Consider the following 24,123-nt stretch of genomic DNA (forward strand, 5'->3'; position numbering starts at 1 on the left):
GGGTCATCTCCAATTTTCCACTCTGATCTCACACTATCCACTAGCGAGCAAGAAAAACACTTTACAAACAGACACTTGACGTCATGCTATCTCCCAGCACTCACTGTGCTTTCTTAATGAATGGCCCTCGACGGGGAACAGAAGGAACACAGGACCTAGAAGCGGCCCCACTCATCACTGACCGGGTGGCCTCGGGTCTACCAACCTAACGCCATGATACTGGCATGTGACGTGTAATATAAAAGATCACAGGAAGACCTTGGGCCCTCTCAACTCTTGGCATCCTGTATTCTGAGAAAACAGCCAGCCCTCAAGTTCAAGTTCCACTTTTTGCGTCCAGCTGGGGGATGCAGGGGGTAAAGTGACGACAGTGGGGAATATGGAGGCAAGAAGTGCAGAGGAGGGAAGGGAACTTTCTGCTACCCCTTACCAGATAAGAGTTCAAATGTTAACGTTCAAGTTTGTCCAAGTTACCAATGGCTCAAGCTGACCCTAATAGCCTGGTCACAGCAGTGCCCCGGAAGCTAGATTTTTATTTCTTCTTTATCTTCACAACTCTCCTCTGCAAAACACCCATGAAGTATCAAAGTATCAGTACTGGGTCCCATTGCCTTTGAACAGTCTCTCTCAACCTTTCTTTTTTTCTTTTTTTTTTTCTTTGAGACAGAGTCTTGCTCTGTCACCCAGGCTAGAGTGCAGTTGCACGAACTTGGCTCACTGCAACCTCCGCTTCCTGGGCTCAAGCAATTCTCCTGCCTCAGCCTCCCAAGTAGCTGGGATTACAGGCGTGCACCCCCACATCCAGCTAATTTTTGTATTTTTAGTAGAGACGGGGTTTCACCATGTTGGCCAGGCTGGTCTCAAACTCCCAATCTCAGGTGACCCACCCGCCTCAGCCTCCCAAAGTGCTAGGATTACAGGTCACACCTGGCCTCTCTCAACCTTTCTTAAGCCATTATCACCCTCCTAAGGAGCCTTGTTAAACACTTGTCTCTAATCGCCACCCCCCAGGAAATTTTAACTCCAGAGATGTCTTGTGCATCTGTTTATGTGCTGTGTGCATATCTGTGCTTTAGACATGAAGATTTTTTTTTAGCCCCACTGCTGCCCTCCCCACCAAAAACCCAATTGTACGTGATATGCCTTTGAACAATGTTCTTCAAGCCGTTTATTATTTTTACCTCGTGCTCTAGCGCCCAGACTGCCACACTATACTTTCTGTAGTTAACATCAGAAAGATATGGGATCATTTCCACTTTCTTTTTTTTTTCTTTTTTTTTTTTTGAGATGGAGTCTCGCTCTGTCGCCTAGGCTGGAGTGCAGTGGTGCCATCTCAGCTCAGTGCAACCTCTGCCTCCCGGGTTCACACCATTCTCCTGCCTCAGCCTCCCGAGTAGCTGGGACTACAGGCGCCTGCCACCACGCCCAGCTAATTTTTTTTTTGTATTTTTAGTAGAGACAGGGTTTCACCGTGTTAGCCAGGATGGTCTCGATCTCCTGACCTTGTGATCTGCCCACCTCGGCCTCCCAAAGTGCTGGGATTACAGGCATGAGCCACCACGCCCGGCCCATTTCCACTTTCAAAGTGTAGAAAATGACGATACTGAAGGTGTTTCAAACTACATAAGCCCTCTCCAAGATTCTGCTATACGGCTCTACCCTCAAGCTGAAAATCACTGCCAGCAAAGTACTGCCTTTGACTTATTTTTAGTTTTAGGGGTTTTTTGTGTTTTTTTTGGTTGTTGTTGTTTTGTTTTTGAGATAGGGTCTTGCTCGGTAGCCCAGGCTGGAGTGCATTGGCACTTTCAGGGCTCACTGCAGTCTTGACCTCCTGGGCTCAAGCGATCCTCCTACCTCAGTCTCCCAAGTAGCTGGGACTACAGGCATGTGCCACCATGCCTGGCTAATTTTTTTTTTTTTACTTTTTGTAGAGACAGGGGTCTCCCTGTGTTGCCCAGGCTGGTCTCAAACTCATGGGCTCAAGCAATCCACCCACCTTCGTCTCCCAAAGTGCTGGGATTACAGGCATAAGCCACCATGCCCAGCCTTTTTTTTTTTTTTCAATCCAATGAACTTGAATGTGTACGCTGGGTTCTTCTGTCAAGTTGGCTGTTGTCATTTTTCCAGAAGCTGGATGACTCTCCGAGGTGGGCAGAGGAACACACACCCATGATCCCACCTCATCTACCCATAAAACGCTGGGCAGAGCCAGGCTTCTCTCTGGGATGTTTGAGCTCAGAGAGAGAGAAGCACCGGCTGATGTAAGCACAGGGATGGTGGGGACAGGGTGACCAAAGTGAACTGGGCACGAGATGAGTAGCTGGAAGGCAAGGTGCTTGAAATTTCCTGGAAAATCTCTGAAAGTGCACAGTAGAAATTATTATCATTGGTTACGTGCTTCAAGAGGACTGGGCAGATGCGGGGGCAGGAATAAGAGAGCCACTATTCACTTGACAAATTCTTGGACATTTTGATTTCTGAGCCATGTGGACGTGTGTCCTATCAAAAATAATAAATGAAAATGTTCAATAGTAAGAGAACACTTTGTAAATCTCCGGCTGCTGCTCTTTGTGATTAGCCTCTCAGCACTCTTATTTGGAATAATCAGAAAAATACAACTATCTAAATTTTGGGAGGAGAGTATACTTGCGGAGATTTGGGAAGAAAGAAAATAAGTATGGAAGTTTCCCCCAATAATAAAATGAAATTCATTGGAAGCCATTTCAAACATTTAGAAAGTTAACCAGAAAAATAGAAAGGTGGCTGGGCGCAGTGGCTCACGCCTGTAATCCCACCACTTTGGGAGACTGAGGCAGGTGGATCGCTTGAGTCTAATAGTTCAAGACTAGCCTGGGCAGCATGGCGAAACCCTGTCTCTACAAAAAATACAAAAATTAGCCAGGCATAGTGGTGCACACCTACAATCCCAGTTACTCGGGAGGCTGAGGCAGGAGGATTATCTGAGCCCGGGAGGCAGAGGTTGCAGTGAGCCAAGATTGTGCCATTGCACTCCAGTCCAGCCTAGGTGACAGAGCAAGACTCTATCTCAAAAAAAAAAAAAGGTGATTTCTAACCCACCAAGAAACAGAGGAGATTTTTACAAACAGTTGAGGGACCATTTAAATACAATTTGTATCATTCTAATTCAACACAAGAGCATTCTCATGGTATTAAAACTCTTAAACATTTCTAACGACTCATTACATTCCACTGTACAGATACCCCATAATAGTCTTAACTATTTCCCCATTGTGGGGCATTTAGATTGTTGTCATTTCCGATTCTTCCAAATGTTACGATGAGTAGATTGTTGTCATTTCTAATTCTTCTAAATGTAATGAGTACATATTCATATTTCTGTCAACATTTCCGATTTCCTTAGGAGAATTTCTGAGAAGTAAATGTCTGAGTCAGAGGGTATGGATATTTGTATGGTTTGTCAAACAGACCATCTAACTGATTTCCCAAAAGGTTGTATGGATTCATAACTCTACAGGCAGGAAGGAGAACGCCAGCTCCACTCCCCAGAGAGCATTTGCTGGTCTCATTTTAACAACTGTTTTGTTCACGATGGTGCACATTTTTTATTTGTTGCTGGTTGTAATAAGAATCCCTTACTATTTCACCATGAACTTTACTGTTGGCTACTGCTTTGTGGAAGATATTCTTCTTCTTGTTTAAGAAGTACTGGTGTCTTCCCAGTTCATTATGAGACTGTGAGCACCAGGTTTCGATGTTGAGCATATATGGTGCTACACGGTTTCTCTCTTTCGTTCAATCAATATAATGTGTTAATTTAATTCCCAGGATAAACACACTACCCAGTCATGATCATTCTTTAATGCTGTTAAATTGGATGTTCGAATATTTTATCTGAGATTTTTCACATCTTCATTCCTAACCAATGTTAGTCTATGGTTTGAGTCTTTATTATTTGTGGTGTGTGTTTTGTTCAGTTCTGATATCTAGCTCATGCTAGCTTCTCATTTTAGCCTATGTTCGTTCTAGGTATCAATTAGCCCCTCGCAGAGTTAATATACATTATCTATTTCAACTCCAACATATATAAAGTACTTATTATGGGCAAGGCACTATACAAGATGCCATGAGAGATACAAATTTCCAGACCTCTGAGATTCTAAGTCAGTAAGTTTGGGACCAGGTCAGGGGAAGGATTCATCAAAAAAGTAGCATCTCAACTGGGCTCTGTAGAAAGAACCTTGAGGGGAGCATGCAGGAAAGGGGCAGCAGTGGGCATTCAGAAAGAGAGAAAATAGCCCAAGCAAACACATCATGCCCAAATGCAAGGCCATTTAAAGAATGTGCACACCATGTTTGGGGTGGAATGTCAAGTATGAGAAATGAAGAGGGCACACCCGCTTCAGATCATGAAAGTCTTTGGTCACAAAGGGAGTAAGAAGGTGTAGGAGTCACAGAATGACAAAAAAAAAAAATTGTATATATTCAAGGTGTACAACAAGATGTTTTCATCTATGTATATACACTGTGGAATGATTACCACAAGCAAGCTAACATATTCATCACTTCACGTAGTTACTGTTGTGTGTGTCTGGTGACAGCAATGAAGATCCACTCTCTTAGCAAATTTCAGCCTCCCAAAGTGCTGGGATTACAGTATTATTAACTATGGTCCCCATGCTGTACATTAGATCTCCAGAACTTACTCATCTTATAACTGCAAGTTTGTGCCCTTTGACCAACATCTCCCCATTTCTCCCACACACCCCACATTTTCCATTTTCTTTATCTATTCATCTATCAGTGAACACTTAGGTTGATTCTGTATCTTGGCTATTATGAATAATGCTGCAACAAACATGAGTGCAGATACCTCTTGAACACAATAATTTCATATCTTTTGGATATATACCCAGTAGTGGGGTAGGTGGATCATATGGTAGTTCTATTTTTAATTTTTTGAGGCATCTCCACACTATTTTCCATAATAGTAATGCCAATTTACATTCCCACCAAGAGTGTGCAAGGGTTCACTTTCAGGAGAATTTTTCTTTCTTTTTTTTTTTTTAGACAAGGTCTTACTCTGTCACCCAGGCTGGAGTACAGTGGCATGATCATGGCTCACTGCAGCCTCGACCTCCTCAGGCTCAGCTGATCCTCCCATCTCAGCATCCTGAGTAGCTGGGACTACAGGTACACACCAGCACACCCGGCTAACTTTTTAATTTATTTTTTATTATTTATTTATTATTTTTTGAGACAGTCTTGCTCTGTCACCAGGCTGGAGTGCAGTGACGCAATCTCAGCTCACTGCAACCTCCACCTCCCGGGTTCAAGCGATTCCCCTGCCTCAGCCTCCTGAGTAGCTGGAACTACAGGCATGTGCCACCATGCCCGGCTAACTTTTTTGTTTTTAGTAGAGACAGGGTTTCACCATGTTGGCCAGGATGGTCTCAATCTCCTGACCTCGTGATCCACCTGCCTCAGCTTCCCAAAGTGCCAGGATTACTTTTTTATTTTTTTGTAGACACGAGGTATCACCATGTTGACCAGGCTGGTCTTGAACTCCTGGGCTTAAGCAATCCTCTCACCTTGGCTGCCCAAAGTACTTAGATTACAGGTGTGAGCCACCGTGCCCAGGCAAGAACTTTTCTTTCTCTGAGTAGAAAAAAGTTACCTCAGCCAACAGTCTGATGTCAACTCTAAACCTACTATCCACACAGAGACAGTATCAAAGGAGTATTAGGCTCCCAGAGTGGTCTGTAAAAAGCTATTTAACCCATATTATAGCTGCATTTTTTTTTTTTTTTTGAGACAGAGTTTCACTCTTGTTGCCCAGGCTGGAGTGCAATGGCGCGATCTTGGCTCACTGCAACCTCCACCTCCCGGGTTCAAGTGATTCTCCTGCCTCAGCCTCCCAGTAGCTGGGATTACAGGCACCCGCTACCACGCTCAGCTAATTTTTTGTATTTTTAGTAGAGACGGGGTTTCACTATGTTGGCCAGGCTGGTCTCAAACTCCTGACCTCAGGCGATCCACCAGCCTCAGCCTCCCAAAGTGCTGGGATTACAGGTGTGAGCCACCACACCCAGGCTATAGCTGTATTCCTAATGACTACTTTTATGGGAAAAAGGATTTTTAGCCCTAACTAACCTCCAAGTGATTTCTATATGATCTTTGTAATAGTCAGGAGATGCTTACTTCAATACTCTAAATGCAAGCAAATCCTCAAAGTAATCAAAATTGCCTAAAAGATAACTGTAAGTGGGCCATGTGGGTTTTTTTCAACACCTCTTAATTTGCATTCTATATGAAGTTGTTGAAAAATAATACAGATGAGGAAAATATTTTAAACAGGGCTTCAACTAAAGGCAGGAAAATGTTATGCATTAATCAATTATACTTAATGTATAACAAAAATCAACTTTCACCCAAATCAGCTTTTAATTATGTGACTGTTCCACAAATCTACTACGGTAGATGTAAAATTCACTTAACCCTGAAAATTCCTGGATCAAAAAGGGATAAATGACATCATACCTACGATAAATAATGAAAACTGAAATAATATCAAATACCAAAATCTCAAATATCCATTTGCATCTTGTTAAAATGCTTTGAATTTCTCCCTGTTCCTTTCCAATACCACCATCCAAGTGTGCATGTGTGTGCTGATGTCTTTTGAAGGTGGAACATGAATTCTGTCTTCAGGGTGTAATATCTTATGTAAATTCAGAATTTTTAGTTACCTTTTTCAACAAACAGAAAAGAAATGCTTAGAGTTAAGCACATTCACATGCCTACACATTAGATTGAGATTGTTCATTTATATATATATATATGCCTCAAAAGCTGAAAATATTCAAAATATAAAGTCCAAAGTGCTGTGAACTACCCTACAGATGAACTGGAGAGATCTGAAGCCAAATTCAAGGTCAAGGATATCAGCAGCAGCCATGTGATTGATATAGGGTTAAAATATAAGTCAGCAACAGCTATGCTCCTGGTTATGTACCATCTAGAAGGCAGCTGAGACTACTTTGAAGCAGGGCAAAAAACCAGAGTTGCTATAGAACCCTAAGTATTCTGCAAAGTCCCAGAGCCTTCAATTTCACCTTGTAGATTAAGCAGAGAAATGACACAATAAAATAAATTTTACTCATTCTCTCCTGGGCACTCTGAGATGCAGAAAGAGTCTACCTTAACCCTTAGGGAAAAATCTGTTTCTCTTTTTATGTGTATAAGAGACACCTTCTCTTGAACGGTTCTGGATGCCAGTGTCTCTATTGATTTCATCATCAGCCATAGCACTAATCATGCATGCCAAAGGAGGGTCATGATGACCTATGAACAGATTTTAGGAGTAAATATTCCCTATAGAAGGCTCCAGGTTTCCAAATTGTTTACTTTCCTAGCTAGAAGAGCCAGAATGACCAATCCCCACAAAGTAACTGTTATTTGCTCAAGCTTAAGTAACTCTGCAGGCTTCATGGTGCTTGCTGCCTTATGATTCTATCTCCTTAGTCTTTTATTTTTTTTAATAAGACTTCTCACATCGATACAAATGCTAGCTCTTAAGGCTATTTTTCTCCAACAAACTGATTGCAGGCCATAAAGATGTTCAATAGCAATTAGCTTTTATTGTTCTCATCTCACTTATGTGTATAGGAGCCATCAAAATGTAAAATGCACACATCCTCTGACTTAGCAACTCCCCTTCTAGGAATTTATCCCTGCAGATATGTTCGCGCGTGGGTGCAAGGATATATGTACATGGATACTAATTTGCAGCATAATTTAAAGCAGCAAAATAATGGAGACAAACTAAATATGAGACTGGTTAAATAAACAAGGATGCAGCCATATAGCATACAGCAGAGCAAGCACACCGAAGACATCCCTGCACATTGATGTGGAGTGACCAGTATATAAAGCAAGGTGGGAACAGTGTCTGGAGCATGCTACGAAGTTGTTTTGTTTGGTTTTGTTTTGAGACAGGGTCTCGCTCTGTCACCCAGGCTGGATTGCAGCGGTGCGATCACAGCTCACTGCAGCTCAACCCCCCCGGGCTCAAGCAATCCTCCCCCTCAGTCTCCCGAGTAGCTAGGACTATAGGTGCATGCCACCATGCCCAGGTAATTTTATTTATTTATTGTAGAGGCAAGGTGTAACTATGTTGCCCAGGCTGCTCTCAAACTCCAAGACTCAAGCAGTCTTCCCGCCTCAGCCTCCCAAAGAGCAGGGATTACAGGTATGAGACACTGCATCCAGCCAAGATTTTTTTAAGGGCAATACATATTCATACGTGTGTGGCTAAGTGGGTACACACACACACAAACACACACACAAATCTCTGAAATAACTAAAGAAATGCATCAGCTGAGCTCCAGTAGTTTCAGCTACTTGGGAAGTTGAGGTGGGAAAATAACTTGAGCTCAGGAGTTCGAGGCTGTAGTGCGCTATGATCATATCTGTGAATATCCAGCCTGGGCAACATAGTGAGACGGCCCATCTCTTTAAAAAGAAAAAAAGAAAGAAAGAAATGGATCATCACATATCTACAACTATCTGATCTTTCACAAACCTGAGAAAAACAAGCAATGGGGAAAGGTTTCCCTATTTAATAAATGGTGCTGGGAAAACTGGCTAGCCATATGTGGAAAGCTGAAACTGGATCCCTTCCTTACACCTTATACAAAAATTAATTCAAGATGGATTAAAGACTTAAACGTTAGACCTAAAACCATAAAAACCCTAGAAGAAAACCTAGGCATTACCATTCAGGACATAGGCATGGGCAAGGACTTCATGTCTAAAACACCAAAAGCAATGGCAACAAAAGCCAAAATTGATAAATGGGATCTAATTAAACTAAAGAGCTTCTGCACAGCAAAAGAAACTACCATCAGAGTGAACAGGCAACCTACAAAATGGAAGAAAATTTTCACAACCTACTCATCTGACAAAGGGCTAATATCCAGAATCTACAATGAACTCCAACAAATTTACAAGAAAAAAAAAACCACCCCATCAAAAAGTGGGCGAAGGATATGAACAGACACTTCTCAAAAGAAGACATTTACGCAGCCAAAAGACACATGAAAAAATGCTCATCATCACTGGCCATCAGAGAAATGCAAATCAAAACCACAATGAGATACCATCTCACACCAGTTAGAATGGCAATCATTCAAAAGTCAGGAAACAACAGGTGCTGGAGAGGATGTGGAGAAACAGGAACACTTTTACACTGTTGGTGGGACTGTAAACTAGTTCAACCATTGTGGAAGTCAGTGTGGCGATTCCTCAGGGATCTAGAACTAGAAATACCATTTGACCCAGCCATCCCATTACTGGGTATATACCCAAAGGACTATAAATCATGCTGCTATAAAGACACATGCACACGTATGTTTATTGAGGCACTATTCACAATAGCAAAGACTTGGAACCAACCCAAATGTCCAACAATGATAGACTGGATTAAGAAAATGTGGCACATATACACCATGGAATACTATGCAGCCATAAAAAATGATGAGTTCATGTCCTTTGTAGGGACATGGATGAAACTGGAAATCATCATTCTCAGTAAACTATCACAAGGACAAAAAAACCAAATACTGCATGTTCTCACTCATAGGTGGGAATTGAACAATGAGAACACATGGACACAGGAAGGGGAACATCACACTCTGGGGACTGTTGTGGGGTGGGGGAAGGGGGGAGGGATAGCATTGGGAGATATACCTAATGCTAGATGATGAGTTAGTGGGTGCAGCACACCAGCATGGCACATGTATACATATGTAACTAACCTGCACATTGTGCACATGTACCCTAAAACTTAAAGTATAATAATAATTAAAAAAAAAAAAAAGAAAGAAATGGATCATAGTAGTTGCCACTGGGGAAGGGAACTGAAGTGAGGTGGGGGCAAAGGAGAGACAGTTCTGTACCTTTTCTGCAGGGCTTAACTTTTTTACCCTGTGTATAAAAAAAAAATTTTTTTTTTTTTTTTTTTGAGGCAAAGTCTTGCTCTGTTGCCCAGGCTGGAGTGCAGTGGCGCAATCTCAGCTCACTGGAAGCTCCGCCTCCTGGGTTCATGCCATTCTCCTGCCTCAGCCTCCCGAGTAGCTGGGACTACAGGCGCGTGCTACCACGCCCGGCTAATTTCTTTGTATTTTTAGTAGAGACAGGGTTTCACCGTGTTAGCCGGGATGGTCTTGATCTCCTGACCTTGTGATATACCCACCTTGGCCTCCCAAAGTGTTGGGATTACAGGCGTGAGCCACCGCACCCGGCCGTGTGTAAAAATTTTTTAATGCACATACACACACCCCCAGTAAAGAATAATCATCAAAGAATTAACCTTGCCAACACTATCTAACAGTGGCACCTACTGGTGAAATCACTTCCTATCCCAAAGTATATCTTAGAAAAGAAAATCCATAGTTTTCCTGGCACAGCCATTTCAGCTGTTAGTCAGGAAATATGTTTATATTAAAGGCTCATAAGGAACCCTTCATTGATATTAGGCCTTCTGAGCATAAGACTAAAAAGTACCATCTGGCTGGTAAGTTATGGTTCATTATGGTTTGAGTTACAAGCTATAAAAAAAGAGTGAAGAATGCTTCTATGTGCTTCTGTGGGGTGATCTCCAGCAGACAGTGTTAAGCGAAAAATGCAAGCCAGGAAAAACTGTGCAGAGTATGCTACCATTTCCCTAAGAAGGGAAGTGGATTACAAAGACATACAGCTTTACTTATATCTAAAAAATGGGAAGATAAACCAAGAAAAAAAAGAATGAATGCTTGTCATAAGGGAAGGGAGTGAACAGGCTACAGGGGACAGAAATAGAACTAGATTTCTCTAAATCAGTGGTTCTCAACCAGGGTGATTCTGCCCCTGCCCCCAAGAGATATTTGACAATATCTGGAGGTACTTTTAGTGTCACAATTGGGCAGGGGTTAGGGAGTGATACTGGCACCTAGTGGGCAGACACTCCCACACACAACAAAGAATGATGTGTCCCCAAATGTCGATAGCACAGATTATATATAACGAACTTATATCTAGAATATAAAAAGAACTGTTACAACTCAATAATAAAAATACAAATACCCCAATTTTAAAATAGACAAAGGATGTGAATGAACATTTCTCCAGGGAAGACATACAAGTGGCCAATAAACACATGAAAAGATGCTCAACATCCTTAGCCATCAGGCAACTGCAAATCAAAGCCACAATGAGACACCACTTCACATCCACTAGGATGGCTATCATCAAAAAGACAGAAATAACAAATGTTCACATGGATATGGACAAATTAGGACCCTCATACGTTGCTGGCAGGAAATTAAAATGTTGCAGCCACTTTGGAAAACAGTCCTACAGTTCCTCAAAGGGTTAAACACAGAATTACCATATGACTCAGAAATTCCACTCCTGGTGAAATGAAAACATATGTCCACACAAAAACTTGCACATGAATGTTCACAGCAGCATTAGTCACAATGCCAAAAAGTAGAAACAATGCAGATATTCATCAATGGATAAATAAAATGTTGCATGTCCATATAATGAAATATTAATCAGCAATAAAAAGAAACAAAGTACTGATATGTGTTACAACATAGGCAGACTTTGAAAACATTATCCTAAGTAAAAGCAACCAGTCACAAAAGGCTACATATTGGATGATTCCATTTATATTAAATGATTCAAATAGGCAAATCTATGAAGACAGAAGGTAGACTAATGGTTGCCTGAGGCTGTTGGGGATAGGAGGCTTGGGGGTGTCAGCTAAGGCGTGTGGGGTTTCTTTTCGGAGTAATGAAAATGGCCCAAAATTGCTTGTAATGAGAGTGGCACAGATCTGTGAATATGCTAAAAACCATTGGATTATACAGTTTTTTTGTTTGTTTGTTTGTTTTTTGAGACAAAGTCTCACTCTGTTGCCCAGGCTGGAGTGCAATGGCACGATCTCAGCTCACTGCAACCAACGCCTCCTGGGTTCAAGCAATTTTCCTGTCTCAGCCTCCCTAGCAGCTGGGATTACAGGCATGCACCACCACGACCGGCTAATTTTTTGTATTTTTAGTAGAGATGGGGTTTCAACTTGTTGGCCAGTCTAGTCTCGAACTCCTGACCTCAAGTGATTGACCTGCCTAGGCCTCCCAAAGTGTTGGGATTACAGGCGTGAGCCACCGCATCTGGCCAGATTATACAGTTTAAATGGCTAAATTTTGTGGTATATGAATTATATCTCAATAGAGCTATTTAAAAAACCAATCGCGATTGTGAGGCGCGAGTTCCATTAGAAGTAGGTGCCCAGCAGCAGGGACACGACTGGGTGTGCATGGGTGGCTGGCAAACAGGCTGACTGGAGGCCAACCATCATCTTGCAGAGCTCACTCTGTTAGTGGTGAGCACAGTAGCATGGGGCAGAAGGCAGAGGCAGGTAAAGAAAAGGGGTCAGGAAAGGTTTCCTCAGATGAATAGGAAGTTGTTGGTAACTGAGTTGTTGTTAAATTCTTCAACGGTTTTATTGAGATTCCAGAGGGAGAGGGATTTTAGGCAGGTGGACATCTCAGGTATAGGGAACCTCAGGCTGCATCTGAAAAACTAGTTCAGACTGTCCAAACGTAAAACTCAAAGCATGTAGCCTGGGCAGCATAGTGAGACCTTGTCTCTACAAATAAATCAAAAAATGAGGTGGGAAGATTGTTTGACCCCAGGAGGTCTAGGCTTCAGTGAGCTGTGATCATGCCACTGCATTCCAGCCTGTGTGACAGAGTGAGACCTTGCCTCAAAAAAACACAAAAAAGAAAAAAACTCAAAGCCTGGGAGGAATCAGGATGCCATGGGATGAATCAGCAAACCAGCAGGTGACAGAGCACAATGGCTTTGGGACCCAGCCCAGAATCCTGGACTGAATATTTTAAGGGAAAAGAAACTGATGGAAGATGAGGACTGGCAGCAGAATCACTGTCACTTTTGTTTTAGAAAGACAGATGACCACCAGTGTGGAAAATAGGCAGACTGGCGATGAGTCTGGAGACAGGACAGCTCATTTATTTATAGTAGATGTTATAAATTGTTGTCACAGCCGATTTAATCCTTTCCTAAACATTAAGCTTGAAAGCTGCGACAAAGAGAAATTAGTCCAGGATTGTGACTGTCTTTAAGGTATAGCTGAGAAGATGGACTATCAAGAACAAAGGAATTTAATATAAGAATAATATAATTTAAAATGTTCTGGTGCTGTAAAGAAAAAATAATAATAGACCCCCCCCCACCTTTTTTTTTTTTTTGAGAGGGAGTCTCACTCTGTCACCCAGGCTGGAGTGCGGTGGCACGATCTTAGCTCACTGCAACCTCCACCTCCCGGGTTCCAGCAATTCTCCTGCCTCAGCCTCCCGAGTAGCTGAGATTACAGGCATCTGCCACCACATCCAGCTAATTTTTGTATTTTTAGTAGAGACAGGGGTTTCACCATGTTGACCAGGCTACTCTTGAACTCCTAACCTCAAGTGATCCACCCGCCTTGACCTCCCAAAGTGCTGGGATTACAGGGGTGAGCCACGGCACCCAGCCAATAGCCCCTTATGAATTTAGGCAAGAGCCAGGACCCAAGTGACAATGACTGGACCCAGAAAGATAAACAAGTCACTTACCAGAGGAACTGGGGCATTTGGCCTAAATTCTGTGGAATCAGCATCTGAAGATTAAGAAAAGAGTTCAGTAATTCACCAATGGTGCTGAAAAATATTTGAAGAGAGAAAATTTTTTAAATAAATGGTCATTAGCAAACCTCGAACTTACCTTTCAAGTTAAGGCAGTTTCTTGCAAACTCTATCACTGCTAGTTGCATCCCAAGACAAACTCCTATTTTAAAAAGCACATATGCAAAGCAAATGAACTCACTTTGTATTTGTTCACATTTTCTGTTCATTTGTTGGCTGCCTGTCTCCCCTATCTAGAATGCAGACTCCCAGAGAGCAAGACTCTGCCTGTTTTGCTCCCTGCTGTCTTCTCAGAACAATCCCTGACAGAGAGCAGGGCAGGGGCTTAGACTATCAAGAAGCCGCCTAAGTCCCAAAGTTGACAAAGAAGGAACATGAGGTCAGAAAAGTTCAGGGTCAACCGGGCGCAATGGCTCAGGCCTGCAATCTTACCACTTTGGAAAGCCAAAGTGAGCAGATTACTTGAGGTCAGGAGTTCGAGACCAGCCTGGCCAAAATGGTGAAACCATGCCTCTACTAAAAATACAAAAATTAGCCAGGTGTGGTGGCGTGCACCTGTAATGCCAGCTACTTGGGAGGCTGAGGCAGGAGAATCACTTGAGCCCGGGAGGCAGAGGTTGCAGTGAGCCTAGATCACACCACTGTACTCCAGCCTGGGTGAGAAAGAAGGAAGGGAAGAAATAGAAGAAAGAGAGAAAGAGAGGAAGGAGGGGCTGGGTACGGTGGCTCACGCCTATAATCCCAGCACTTTGGGAGGCCAAGGTGGGCGGATCACGAGGTCAGGAGATCGAGACCATCCTGGCTAACATGGTGAAACCCCGTCTCTACTAAAAACAAAAAATACAAAAAAAATTAGCTGGGCATGGTGGTGGGCGCCTGTAGTCCCAGCTACTCGGGAGGCTGAGGCAGGGGAGTGGCGTGAACCTGGGAGGCAGAGCTTACAGTGAGCAGAGATCGCACCACTGCACTCCAGCCTGGGCGACAGAGCGAGACTCTGTCTCAAAAAAAAAGAAAATAAAAAGAGAGAGAGGAAGGAGGGAAGGAAGGAAGAAGGGAGGAAGGAAGGAAGGAAGGAAGAAGGAAGAAAGAAGGAAGGAAGGAGAAGGAAAAGGAAGGGGAGGGAAGGGAGAAAGAAAGGAAGGAAGGAAGGAAAGAAAGAAAGAAAGAAAGAAAGAGGCAGGGTCCATGAGACAAATCTGCCACCTTCTAGATTTGTCCCTGAGTTGAGGCATCTCAGTGGGCTGCAGTGCGTGATTCCTTCAGAGAACATCTAACACCCCAACTCAGAGGGAGTTTCCTGGGCTAAGATTTCCCACTCCTTCTCATGGTGACTTCAGAGCCATAAACACAGGATTGGCCAGAGGGTGAGCGCCTACAGGACGTCAGGCTGCTAACCCACAGGACAGCCCCATAACCTTCACTGTAAGGAAAAGCAGCAGTGGGAGGGGGGGGTTGGAGACTCCACAGTGGGCTTGAGCATGGTGGGCAGCAGGGAAGGAGACACGATGGGCCTGAACAGAGTGCTCGGTGATGAAGGAAGGCAGACCTGTGTCGCCCAAGCCTGTTGCCACAGGGATGCTCCCAGACCCAGCTCCACCTTCACTGCAGTCCACCAATTCTCTCCACTAAACAAATGCCAAAGAGCATCCCAGATGCTCCTCCGATAGATACTTAAGAGGTACACAGGGGAAACAAAGAAGGGAGCAATCAATACATCAGGGACACCAGAACAGAAGTCAATAAGCAGGAAACAGCTGAGTGCTGGGGGGTGGGGGTGGCGGTGAGGGAGATTTCAGAAAGTTCCATATGGCTGGGACATAAAGAGATGCTATGCTAGAGGGAAAGCTAAAGACCTGCAAACCATTCCATACCATTAAAATAATCTGAGGAACATTACCCACATTTAGATAGAAACTTCAAAAAAAAAAAAACAATGGCCCCCAATGAGCTTAGACCAGTAAAAGAAAACAAGGTATCCAGGTAACTACTCCAGGCTTCTATTTTGAAAATGGATCCTAAGAGGAGAGAGTCTAAGAAGCTAATCAAAGAGCAGGTAATGGGGGGACATAAATGGTCTGCTGGCACTAAAAGCCTGTCCAATGGGCTCATAAACCCACCCAGCCGTCCACTGCACAGTGGGAAACACAGCCTCTCTGCACTCCCCCTCCTGCCTGAGTCCCCAGCTACAGGGCTGCCTCGCCCGCATCAAGGTCTCAATTCCTCTGGTTTCCTTGGTACAGAAGCCGTACTTCGCAATTTGAAAAAAAAGCATTAAAAAGGCTCAACTCAGCCGGGCATGGTGGCTCAAGCCTGTAATCCCTGCACTTTGGGAGTCTGAAGTGGGCAGACTGCTTGAGCCCAGGAGTTTGAGGCCAGCCTGGGCAACATAGCAAGACCCCATCTCTTAAAAAAAAAAACACACACACACACACACAAAAATTAGCCAGGCACAGTGGTGTGTACCTGTAGTCCCAGCTACTCTGGAGACTGAGGTGGGAATTGGAGAAGGTAAGCACAGTTGCAGATGGAGCCTTCTCCCAGCCTCTGCTACCCAGCCAGAATAGCAGCAAGTTCTCCTAGGATGAGAAACGTTTTCTGTAAAGGGTCACACAGTAAAGATTCTAGCCTCTTTCAGATAGTAAAGCTTCTAGGCCGTAGGGTCTGAAACTCTGACGTTGGACCACAAAAGCAGCCATAGACAATATGTAAACAAATTGGTGTGGCTGTTTTCCAATAAAGCTTTATTCATAAAAACAGGCTGTGGGCCAAATTTAGAATATAGTTTGTTGACCCTATAGCAGACTATTTTGGCACCTGAACTTTCAAATCTGAGTTCACACCTTTACCATAACAAACCTTTAGTGTTACCCTTCCTAGGTGTCAAAAATCTAATAAACTCATAGTTAGGGTCAATAAACATGAGTTTTACCCAGAAAAGGAATCTTCTTTGTCCTTGCCCAGGAAATCGCCTGGAGTTTTCCCAATGTTCCTCTGATTCCAAAGCCTCCAGGCACAAGAATACCACTGAAATCAACACAAAATGAAGGTAAACTTGACTATCCTTTTTTTTTTTTAAACTAGTGTTTTCAGCCATTCATGCAATGCTTGGTCTGATCACTAGTGACTATGCTCAAGCTCTATTTTCAGAACCAATTATATGACTTCACACCCTGAACTTTTTTTCTCAAATCTTCCCAATGTTATGAAGAAATTGTGACAATTTCTCACAACTGACCTCAATATATATTTTATGATAAGTCTTTGTGGCATCAGAGCATACTAACTGAGAAACCCAATTCAATTAAGAATGCCACTGGGAAAAGAAACTGAATGAAAATAGGTTAAGGTTCTTTCAAAGAACTATCATAAAAATGTTAAGATCTCTTACATCATCAGAAAGAGTTAAATTGGAAAAATCAGCCTAAGATTTCAAATGCTAATTAAGTAGTGGCAAATGAAAATTTCTTGGCTAGAAGACTTTACAGACCTAGGCAAACACAGCAGCAACACAGTTCAACAGAAAACCCAGGAGGATCATGCTAACCTCATGACGCAATGCTGCCCCCAAGAGTTCTGTCAATTACTTACAAAATAAAACCTAAAATCTAAGATATGTGGAAAATATAATCAAGAGAGAAAGGGCTGCTCTGTCAATGGAGTAGCTATTCTTTATTTCTTTACTTTCCTAATAAACTTGCTTTCACTTTACTCTATGGACTCACCCTGAATTCTTTCTTGAGATCCAAGAACCCTCTCTTGGGGTCTGGATTGGGACCCGTTTCTGGTAACATCTTTCTAGCGACCACAGAAGGGACAATACTGAGTACGTGGTGGGGTCCAGTAACATTTTTCTTTCTTTCTTTCTTTTCTTTTTTTGAGACAGAGTCTTGCTCTTGTCACCCAGACTGGAGTGCAGTGGCGTGATGTCGGCCCTCTCCAACTTCCGCCTCCCGGGTTCCAGCAATTCTCCTGCCTCAGCCTCCCGAGTAGCTGGGATTACAGGCACACACCACCACGCCCGGCTAATCTTTTGTATTTTAGTAGAGATGAGGTTTCACCATGTTACCCAGGCTGGCCTCGAACTCCTGAGCTCAGGCAATAAGCCCGCCTCAGCCTCCCAAAGTGCTGGGATTACAGGCGTGAGCCACCATGCCCAGCCTCCAGTAACATCTTTCTAGCGAAACACGGAAGGAATAATACTGAAGAGACCCCGGACCCAAAGGAAAATCATTTGTGTGCACCAATTGGCTGACTTTGGGTAAATGGGGTGCATATATCCAGGTAAAGGATGGGATTGGGTTAGAGGCCCAACTTAGGGGAGTCTCTCCTAAGACAGAGAGGGTCAAAGGCTCCTCTCAATAAAAGGCAAGGAAGCTTGACTGACCTTGGGTTCGAGGCACAACTTAGGAAGGTTAGAGTCCTTCCTAAGGTTTAGGGGGTTAGAGGCCTCTCTCAGTAAAGTCCCTCTCTGCTAAGAATAGGTTTGGCACTATGGGATGTTAATTGCTATTCTCTTTGGATTATTCTGCGTTGCACTCTTTGCTGATAGCTATGGGTGACAGAACTAGGCATGTACAGGACCATGGGACATGGGGAGCTTTTTCCTCCCCAAAAGGGGAAACTTGAGAGTTGATGAGACTCCTGGAAAAGATCCCTTCACGACCGACAAGCGGCCACCTGAACTTTTCAGTGTCACTGCAATGGGTGTGTCTTTCTCTGGCCTCCCTGAGCTCTTTGCCTTCCCCAGAATGCTGCGGGCAATGCTTTTCTCCCTTTCTCTCCTTTCCTTTTCTTATCTTTCCTGTTACTCAAGGCGACCATCTTGCCCAGAGACAAGTTGAAACTCCTGGTCAGAGGTTGGATTAATGATGATGGGGCCCAACCAGGGGCAAGTTTGAGCCTTGCCAGTAAGATATTGGGTGCTAGGCAGAGTGGCTAATGTCTATGTTTTGTCACACATATTTTGCTCTGGCCAGAACAGGAAAAGATAATCTTCCTTTGTGTTACAGCTTGGCCCTCAGGGCTGTGGTGCAGCCAGCCGGGTCACTAGGGCTGCTCAAGGAAAGGGAACCCAGAAGCCTAGCATACCGACAAAAGGGTAAGAATTTCTTACCAGTCAGACTTCTGGCCTCTCTCTCTCTCTCTGTGCAAATTGGTTGAATGAATGGTAAAAATCACTGTTTGTCTCCTGTGTAAAGTTTTGATTAATGGTAAAAACGATTTGTGAGGCTACTCTTAAGCTACAGTGAATCTGGTATGCTTTGTGTGTCTTCCTGTATTGTTCTGTCATAATGAGGGATACCTTAGGATAGAAAGTGGGCCTAGGACCCCTGTCAGCCTGCTGTTCAAGCCATCCCAGCAAACTGGTCAATAACAAACTTTGCCGTAGGTCCCTGAAGAAAAACTGGATAAGGGTTCCCTCTCATCTTGTTTCATGTCCTTGGGAGCTTGACCTTGTAACCATGTGGCAGTACTTTCTCTTGGTCTCCATCATCACAATGGTGACCTGGGTTCAGGGTTCAATTCCTAGTTTAGGGGATAAGCCTTTCTGATTGATATTTGGGTGCTTACAACTACTGGATCTTCTTTCTGTCTGTGCATTTATATGTGTTGTGGGTGTGATGTTAAAAAAAAAAAGCTTTAATTGGTTTAAAAATAGTAAGGCTTAAATCAAGTATTTTGTAAGAAAAGTAAAAATTGTAATGACTTTTAGTTCACATAACTTTAGTAATCTTTGGGTAATAAAAACAGCTTTAAAGATTATTGGGAAAATAAAGACATTTGGTCTAAATTAGTCAAGTCAGATATTAGGTTTTCTCAATGCTTTAAGGTCATAAACTGCTTTGACTTTTGAAAACTGTTTACCTACTTTGGAGCATTAGATTCTAGATAAGGCCTGGGGACATATTGAAAGCCATGCCCCCTAGCTATGCTGGAAAAGGTCAGACCTTATCTAGTGTCCTAGGCTCCATACCTAGTATATAATTAAAATTGCTTACTAACCAGGTTTTTCACCAAAAGTAAAAGTTCCTAAGAGTTAACAGTGTAATCTGTAATTGAGACTACTGAAGAAACAGTTTTACATGCAAGTTGCATAAGTAAAGTGAAATGTGTTTTTAGTAAAAGATTATAAGAAGGCATGAAAATGTGGATTTTTTTTTTTTTTTTTTTTTTTTTTTGCCTAGATTAAAAGGTTAAAGGATTGTTTTTTGCTTTTTTGTTTTTGTTTTTAGACAAAGTTTCACTCTTGTTGCCCAGGCTGGAGTGCAATGGTGCAATCTTGGCTCACTGCAACCTCCACCTCCTGGGTTCAAACGATTCTCCTGCCTCAGCCTCCCAGGTAGCTGGATTACAGGTATGCACCACCACACCTGGCTAATTTTGTATTTTTAGTAGAGACGGGGTTTCACCATGTTAGTCAGGCTGGTCTAGAACTCCTGACCTCAGGTGATCCACCCACCTTGGCCTCCCAAAGTGCTGGGATTACAGGCGTGAGCCACCGCGTCAAGCTAATGAGTTCTTTTATGTTAGATAAGATAAAGCTGAAAGTTTGAGCAAGTTGTAGATTTGCAAAGGATTAATCTTATAAAAGAAATTATGCAGGCCGGGCGCGGTGGCTCACACCTGTAATCCCAGCACTTTGGGAGGCCAAGGCAGGCGGATCACGAGGTCAGGAGATTGAGACCATCCTGGCTAACACGGTGAAACCCCATCTCTACTAAAAATACAAAAAATTAGCCGGGCGTGGTGGCGGGCACCTGTAGTCCCAGCTACTCGGGAGGCTGAGGCAGGAGAATGACATGAACCCGGGAGGCAGAGCTTGCAGTGAGCTGGGATTGAGCCACTGCACTCCAGCCTGGGCAACAAGGTGAGACTCCATCTCAAAAAAAAAAAAAGAAATTATGCATGTGGACATTGGCTAAAGTTAAAGGCGTATTCAGGTTTTCCATAAATTGAACACTGAAATAAAAACACAACAGGTTTCTCTTAGAGTGCTGATCTGTTCTTTAACAAAAACTTCTAAAGGAGCCAGGCATGGTGGCTCATGCCTGTAATCCCAGCACTTTGGGAGGCTGAGGTGGGCGAATCACTTGAGGTCAGGGGTTCAAGACCAGCCTGGCCAACATGGTGAAACCCCATCTCTACAAAAATGCAAAAAAAATTAGTCAGGCATGATGGCGGGTGCCTGTAATCCCAGCTACTCGGGAGGATGAAGCAGGATAATTGCTTGGACCCATGAGGCAGAGGTCGCAGTGAGCCAAGATCACGCCACTGCACTCCAGCCTGGGTGACAGAGCAAGAGACTGTGTCTCAAAAAAAAAAAAAAAACTTATACAGGATTATAGAAGGTTTGTAAAAATCTTACCTTATGGTCAAACTAAAATTGGATAGATTTATCTATAAGGTTTTATTAAAAATTGGGTTTGACATCAATTTAATGCACTAATGCAATGGTGAAGTTTGGCATATTTGGTATAAAAATTATACAAAAAGCACTGTCAAATATGAAATGGTGTTTGGCTTTCTTTGGGCTGTATTTGTATAAATATGTTATTGGTATATGTTCCAAAATTATGAGAAACTTCTATAATTCTAATATGACTTCGTGTATGTTATTAATAATTATCATTGTTATGCAAAATTGTTGTAAGCCACAGATGTAACAAATTCCTAGTCAATTGTGGCTTTAATAGTGGCTGCCCTAAAACATTTTGTCACCCACAGACAATTGTATTGTTTTGGTCCTCTTTAGAAGGTAGTTAATAATCAACTATAGAACTCTAACAGGTGTTCTTAAATGCAAGTTTCTGATAACTTTGGAGATTGTGACAGCAGAATAGAGGAAACTCTTTCATGACTCTCATGGAGAGCTGAAATGTTCATGACTATCAAGTAGAACAGGAGTTAGCTCCATGGAATGAACTAATAAAAAATTAATACTTTTTACTTTGCTTAAAATGTTGCTGATCCTTTTTGTTTTATTTTTCAGAGTCAAGAAAACTGTTCTTTTGAGCTATATACAGCTTGTAACAATTGAGTAAAGTATACTCCTGTGAACAAAATTTGGAGCATGTTTGTTTCTCTCTACCTGATTTGTCCAGAATTTGGAAACCATTTCTGAGTATTCTTAACTTACAGCAATATAGTTATTTGCATACGTGCAATAAGAATCTTTTTTATTTTGCAACAGGACACAATTGGAGGGAGAAACTGGTTATATTACCAAGGCTTTGACTGGAATGGTGTGCTTTCCTGTAAAGAATCAAACTTGAATTGTAAAGCCAATACAAGCCCCTTGGGAAAACTGGCCTCATACCTTGTCTACACAGTCCCTATACAGGGTTTCTGACCTGTGGTAACTAAAGAATGTCACTTTCTGACAGGTCCAGGAGCCTCAAGTTATCTTGGGACCTCAAAAGGAGAGGAATTTACCCAATTCATAGGTATTTGAGGGTACAAACCCATGGCTGGGCTCAGCTTTAAAAAAGGTCTTATCTGAGATTCCTTATGGAATAAGATTTCATCAAAGCCAATTTTAAAAGCCTATTGAAAAATAATTATTCTTGCTGCACTTTATACAAATAATCAGGCCAAGTATAATAAAGCAAATTGTTCTTACCATGATTTGTCTTTAGTGAAAATGGGAAACTGGAGAGAGAAAAAATTATGTTTCAAGAACTATGGTCTAACTGTTATTATTATAAATTCCAGTCTTATAGGTTGTTTTTGAAGTTTTTTTCTGCAATTTAGACTGACCCTGCTTATTCCTGTGAAACAATCAGTGATCTGTGACTGCAGCTCAGAAAAAAACAAGAGCAGGGCTGGGCGTGGTGGCTCACGCCTGTAATCCCAGCACTTTGGGAGGCCAAGGCAGGTGGATAACGAGGTCAAGAGTTCAAGACCAGCCTGGCCAACATGGTGAAACCCGTCTTTACTAAGAATACAAAAATTAGCCAGGCATGGTAGTGCGTGCCTGTAATCCCAGCTACTTGGGAGGCTGAGGCAGAAGAATTGCTTGAACCTGGGAGGCAGAGGTTGCAGTGAGCCGAGATCACGCCACTGCACTCCAGCCTGGGCAACAGAGCAAGACTCTGTCTCGGAAAAAAAAAAAAAAAAAAACAAGAGGGATGGGTAATGTAAAAATTGGGATCAGTATTCTAATTCTGGGCATGTATTGAAATCAGCTAGCAACTGCATATCAGCTTGGTTCCAACAGTTGCCCAGTTCATGGAAAGCCTTCTAATTTAGTTTACTTGGGATAATTTTTTGCTTTACTGTTGTGGAATATATTGCTATTGTACTCTTCGTGTAGGAATGCAGAATAAGCTTACTCAATGTTTTCTTAAATTAAACATTTATTAATCTTCCAGATATCACCTTTTGTTGGAACTCAGAGTTATGAATGGCCCTCACCATCTGACGCTTTCTGACTGACCTCTTCCCTACCCCAAATACAAGAGACTCTAATAGTTAGGGAGGAATGTCATTGCCCCTATTCAACACGAAGAAGTTACAGAAGATGGAGCTTTGTCCCTCTGCAACCCTTAGTATTAAGAGTTCTCTTATAAAAGGGAGAGGGGAAATGTTGAACCAGAGCAACTCCATCTTGAATAGGGGCTGGGTAGAATAAGGCTGAGACCTACTGGGCTGCATTCCCAGATAGTTAGGCATTCTAAGTCACAGGATGAGACAGGAGGTCAGCAAAAGATACAGGTCATAAAGACTTTGCTGATAAAACAGGTTACAATAAAGAAGCCAGCTAAAAGCCACCAAAACCAGGATGACAATGAGAGTGACCTCTGGTCATCCTCACTGCTACACTCCCACCAGTGCCATGACAGTTTATAAATGCCATGGCAACATCAGGAAGTTACCCTATACGGTCTAAAAGGGGGAGGCATGTATAATTCATCCCTTCTTTAGAATATAACCAAGAAATAACCATAAAAGGGCAACCAGCAGCCCTCAGGGCTGCTCTGCTTGTGGAGTAGCCATTCTTTAATTCCTTTACTTTCCTAATAACTTGCTTTCACTTTTTAAAAAGAGAGAGAGAAAAAAAAAAGCTGTCATTCTTGTACTTTAACTTTGTATATGTAAGATTCATCTCTGCATCTTCCAGGAGAATCAACACACTTTCCCTCTGCATCTTTCAGGAGAATCAACACACTTTCCCACAGTATCCCCATCCTCCCCAAATAAAACCATTTCTATGCACATGCCACCAGCATTAACATGGCACATTTCAAATCAATGCAGTATGATCGTGGTACAACCACCTGCAAAGACCACAAGTACTCCAAACTACCTTTCAAAATGCATGAAAATTAGCAATTAGGGTAAACTGAATCATTACAGAAAAAATACAGTGGTCCTATCCTAACTGCTGTGCATG

General features: G+C 42.7%; 1 protein-coding gene across 7 annotated transcripts in view; it reads right to left on the reverse strand.

Moving 5' to 3' along the window:
• CTPS2 (CTP synthase 2) overlaps positions 1–24,123 on the reverse strand; it is a 122,149-nt gene that overhangs the window by 63,548 nt on the left and 34,478 nt on the right. For all 7 annotated transcript variants that reach the window (XM_054544359.2, XM_024240829.3, XM_024240825.3 and 4 more), the window contains exons 11-13: positions 16,660–16,754; positions 13,810–13,872; positions 13,662–13,705 (exon numbers count right to left, since the gene is read on the reverse strand). In XM_054544359.2, the coding sequence (XP_054400334.1) occupies positions 13,662–13,705; positions 13,810–13,872; positions 16,660–16,754 (202 nt within the window). The remainder of the gene's footprint in view (positions 1–13,661; positions 13,706–13,809; positions 13,873–16,659; positions 16,755–24,123) is intronic.

This window comes from Pongo abelii, chromosome X (genome assembly GCF_028885655.2).
Source record: "Pongo abelii isolate AG06213 chromosome X, NHGRI_mPonAbe1-v2.0_pri, whole genome shotgun sequence".
Taxonomy (NCBI): Eukaryota; Metazoa; Chordata; class Mammalia; order Primates; family Hominidae; genus Pongo; species Pongo abelii.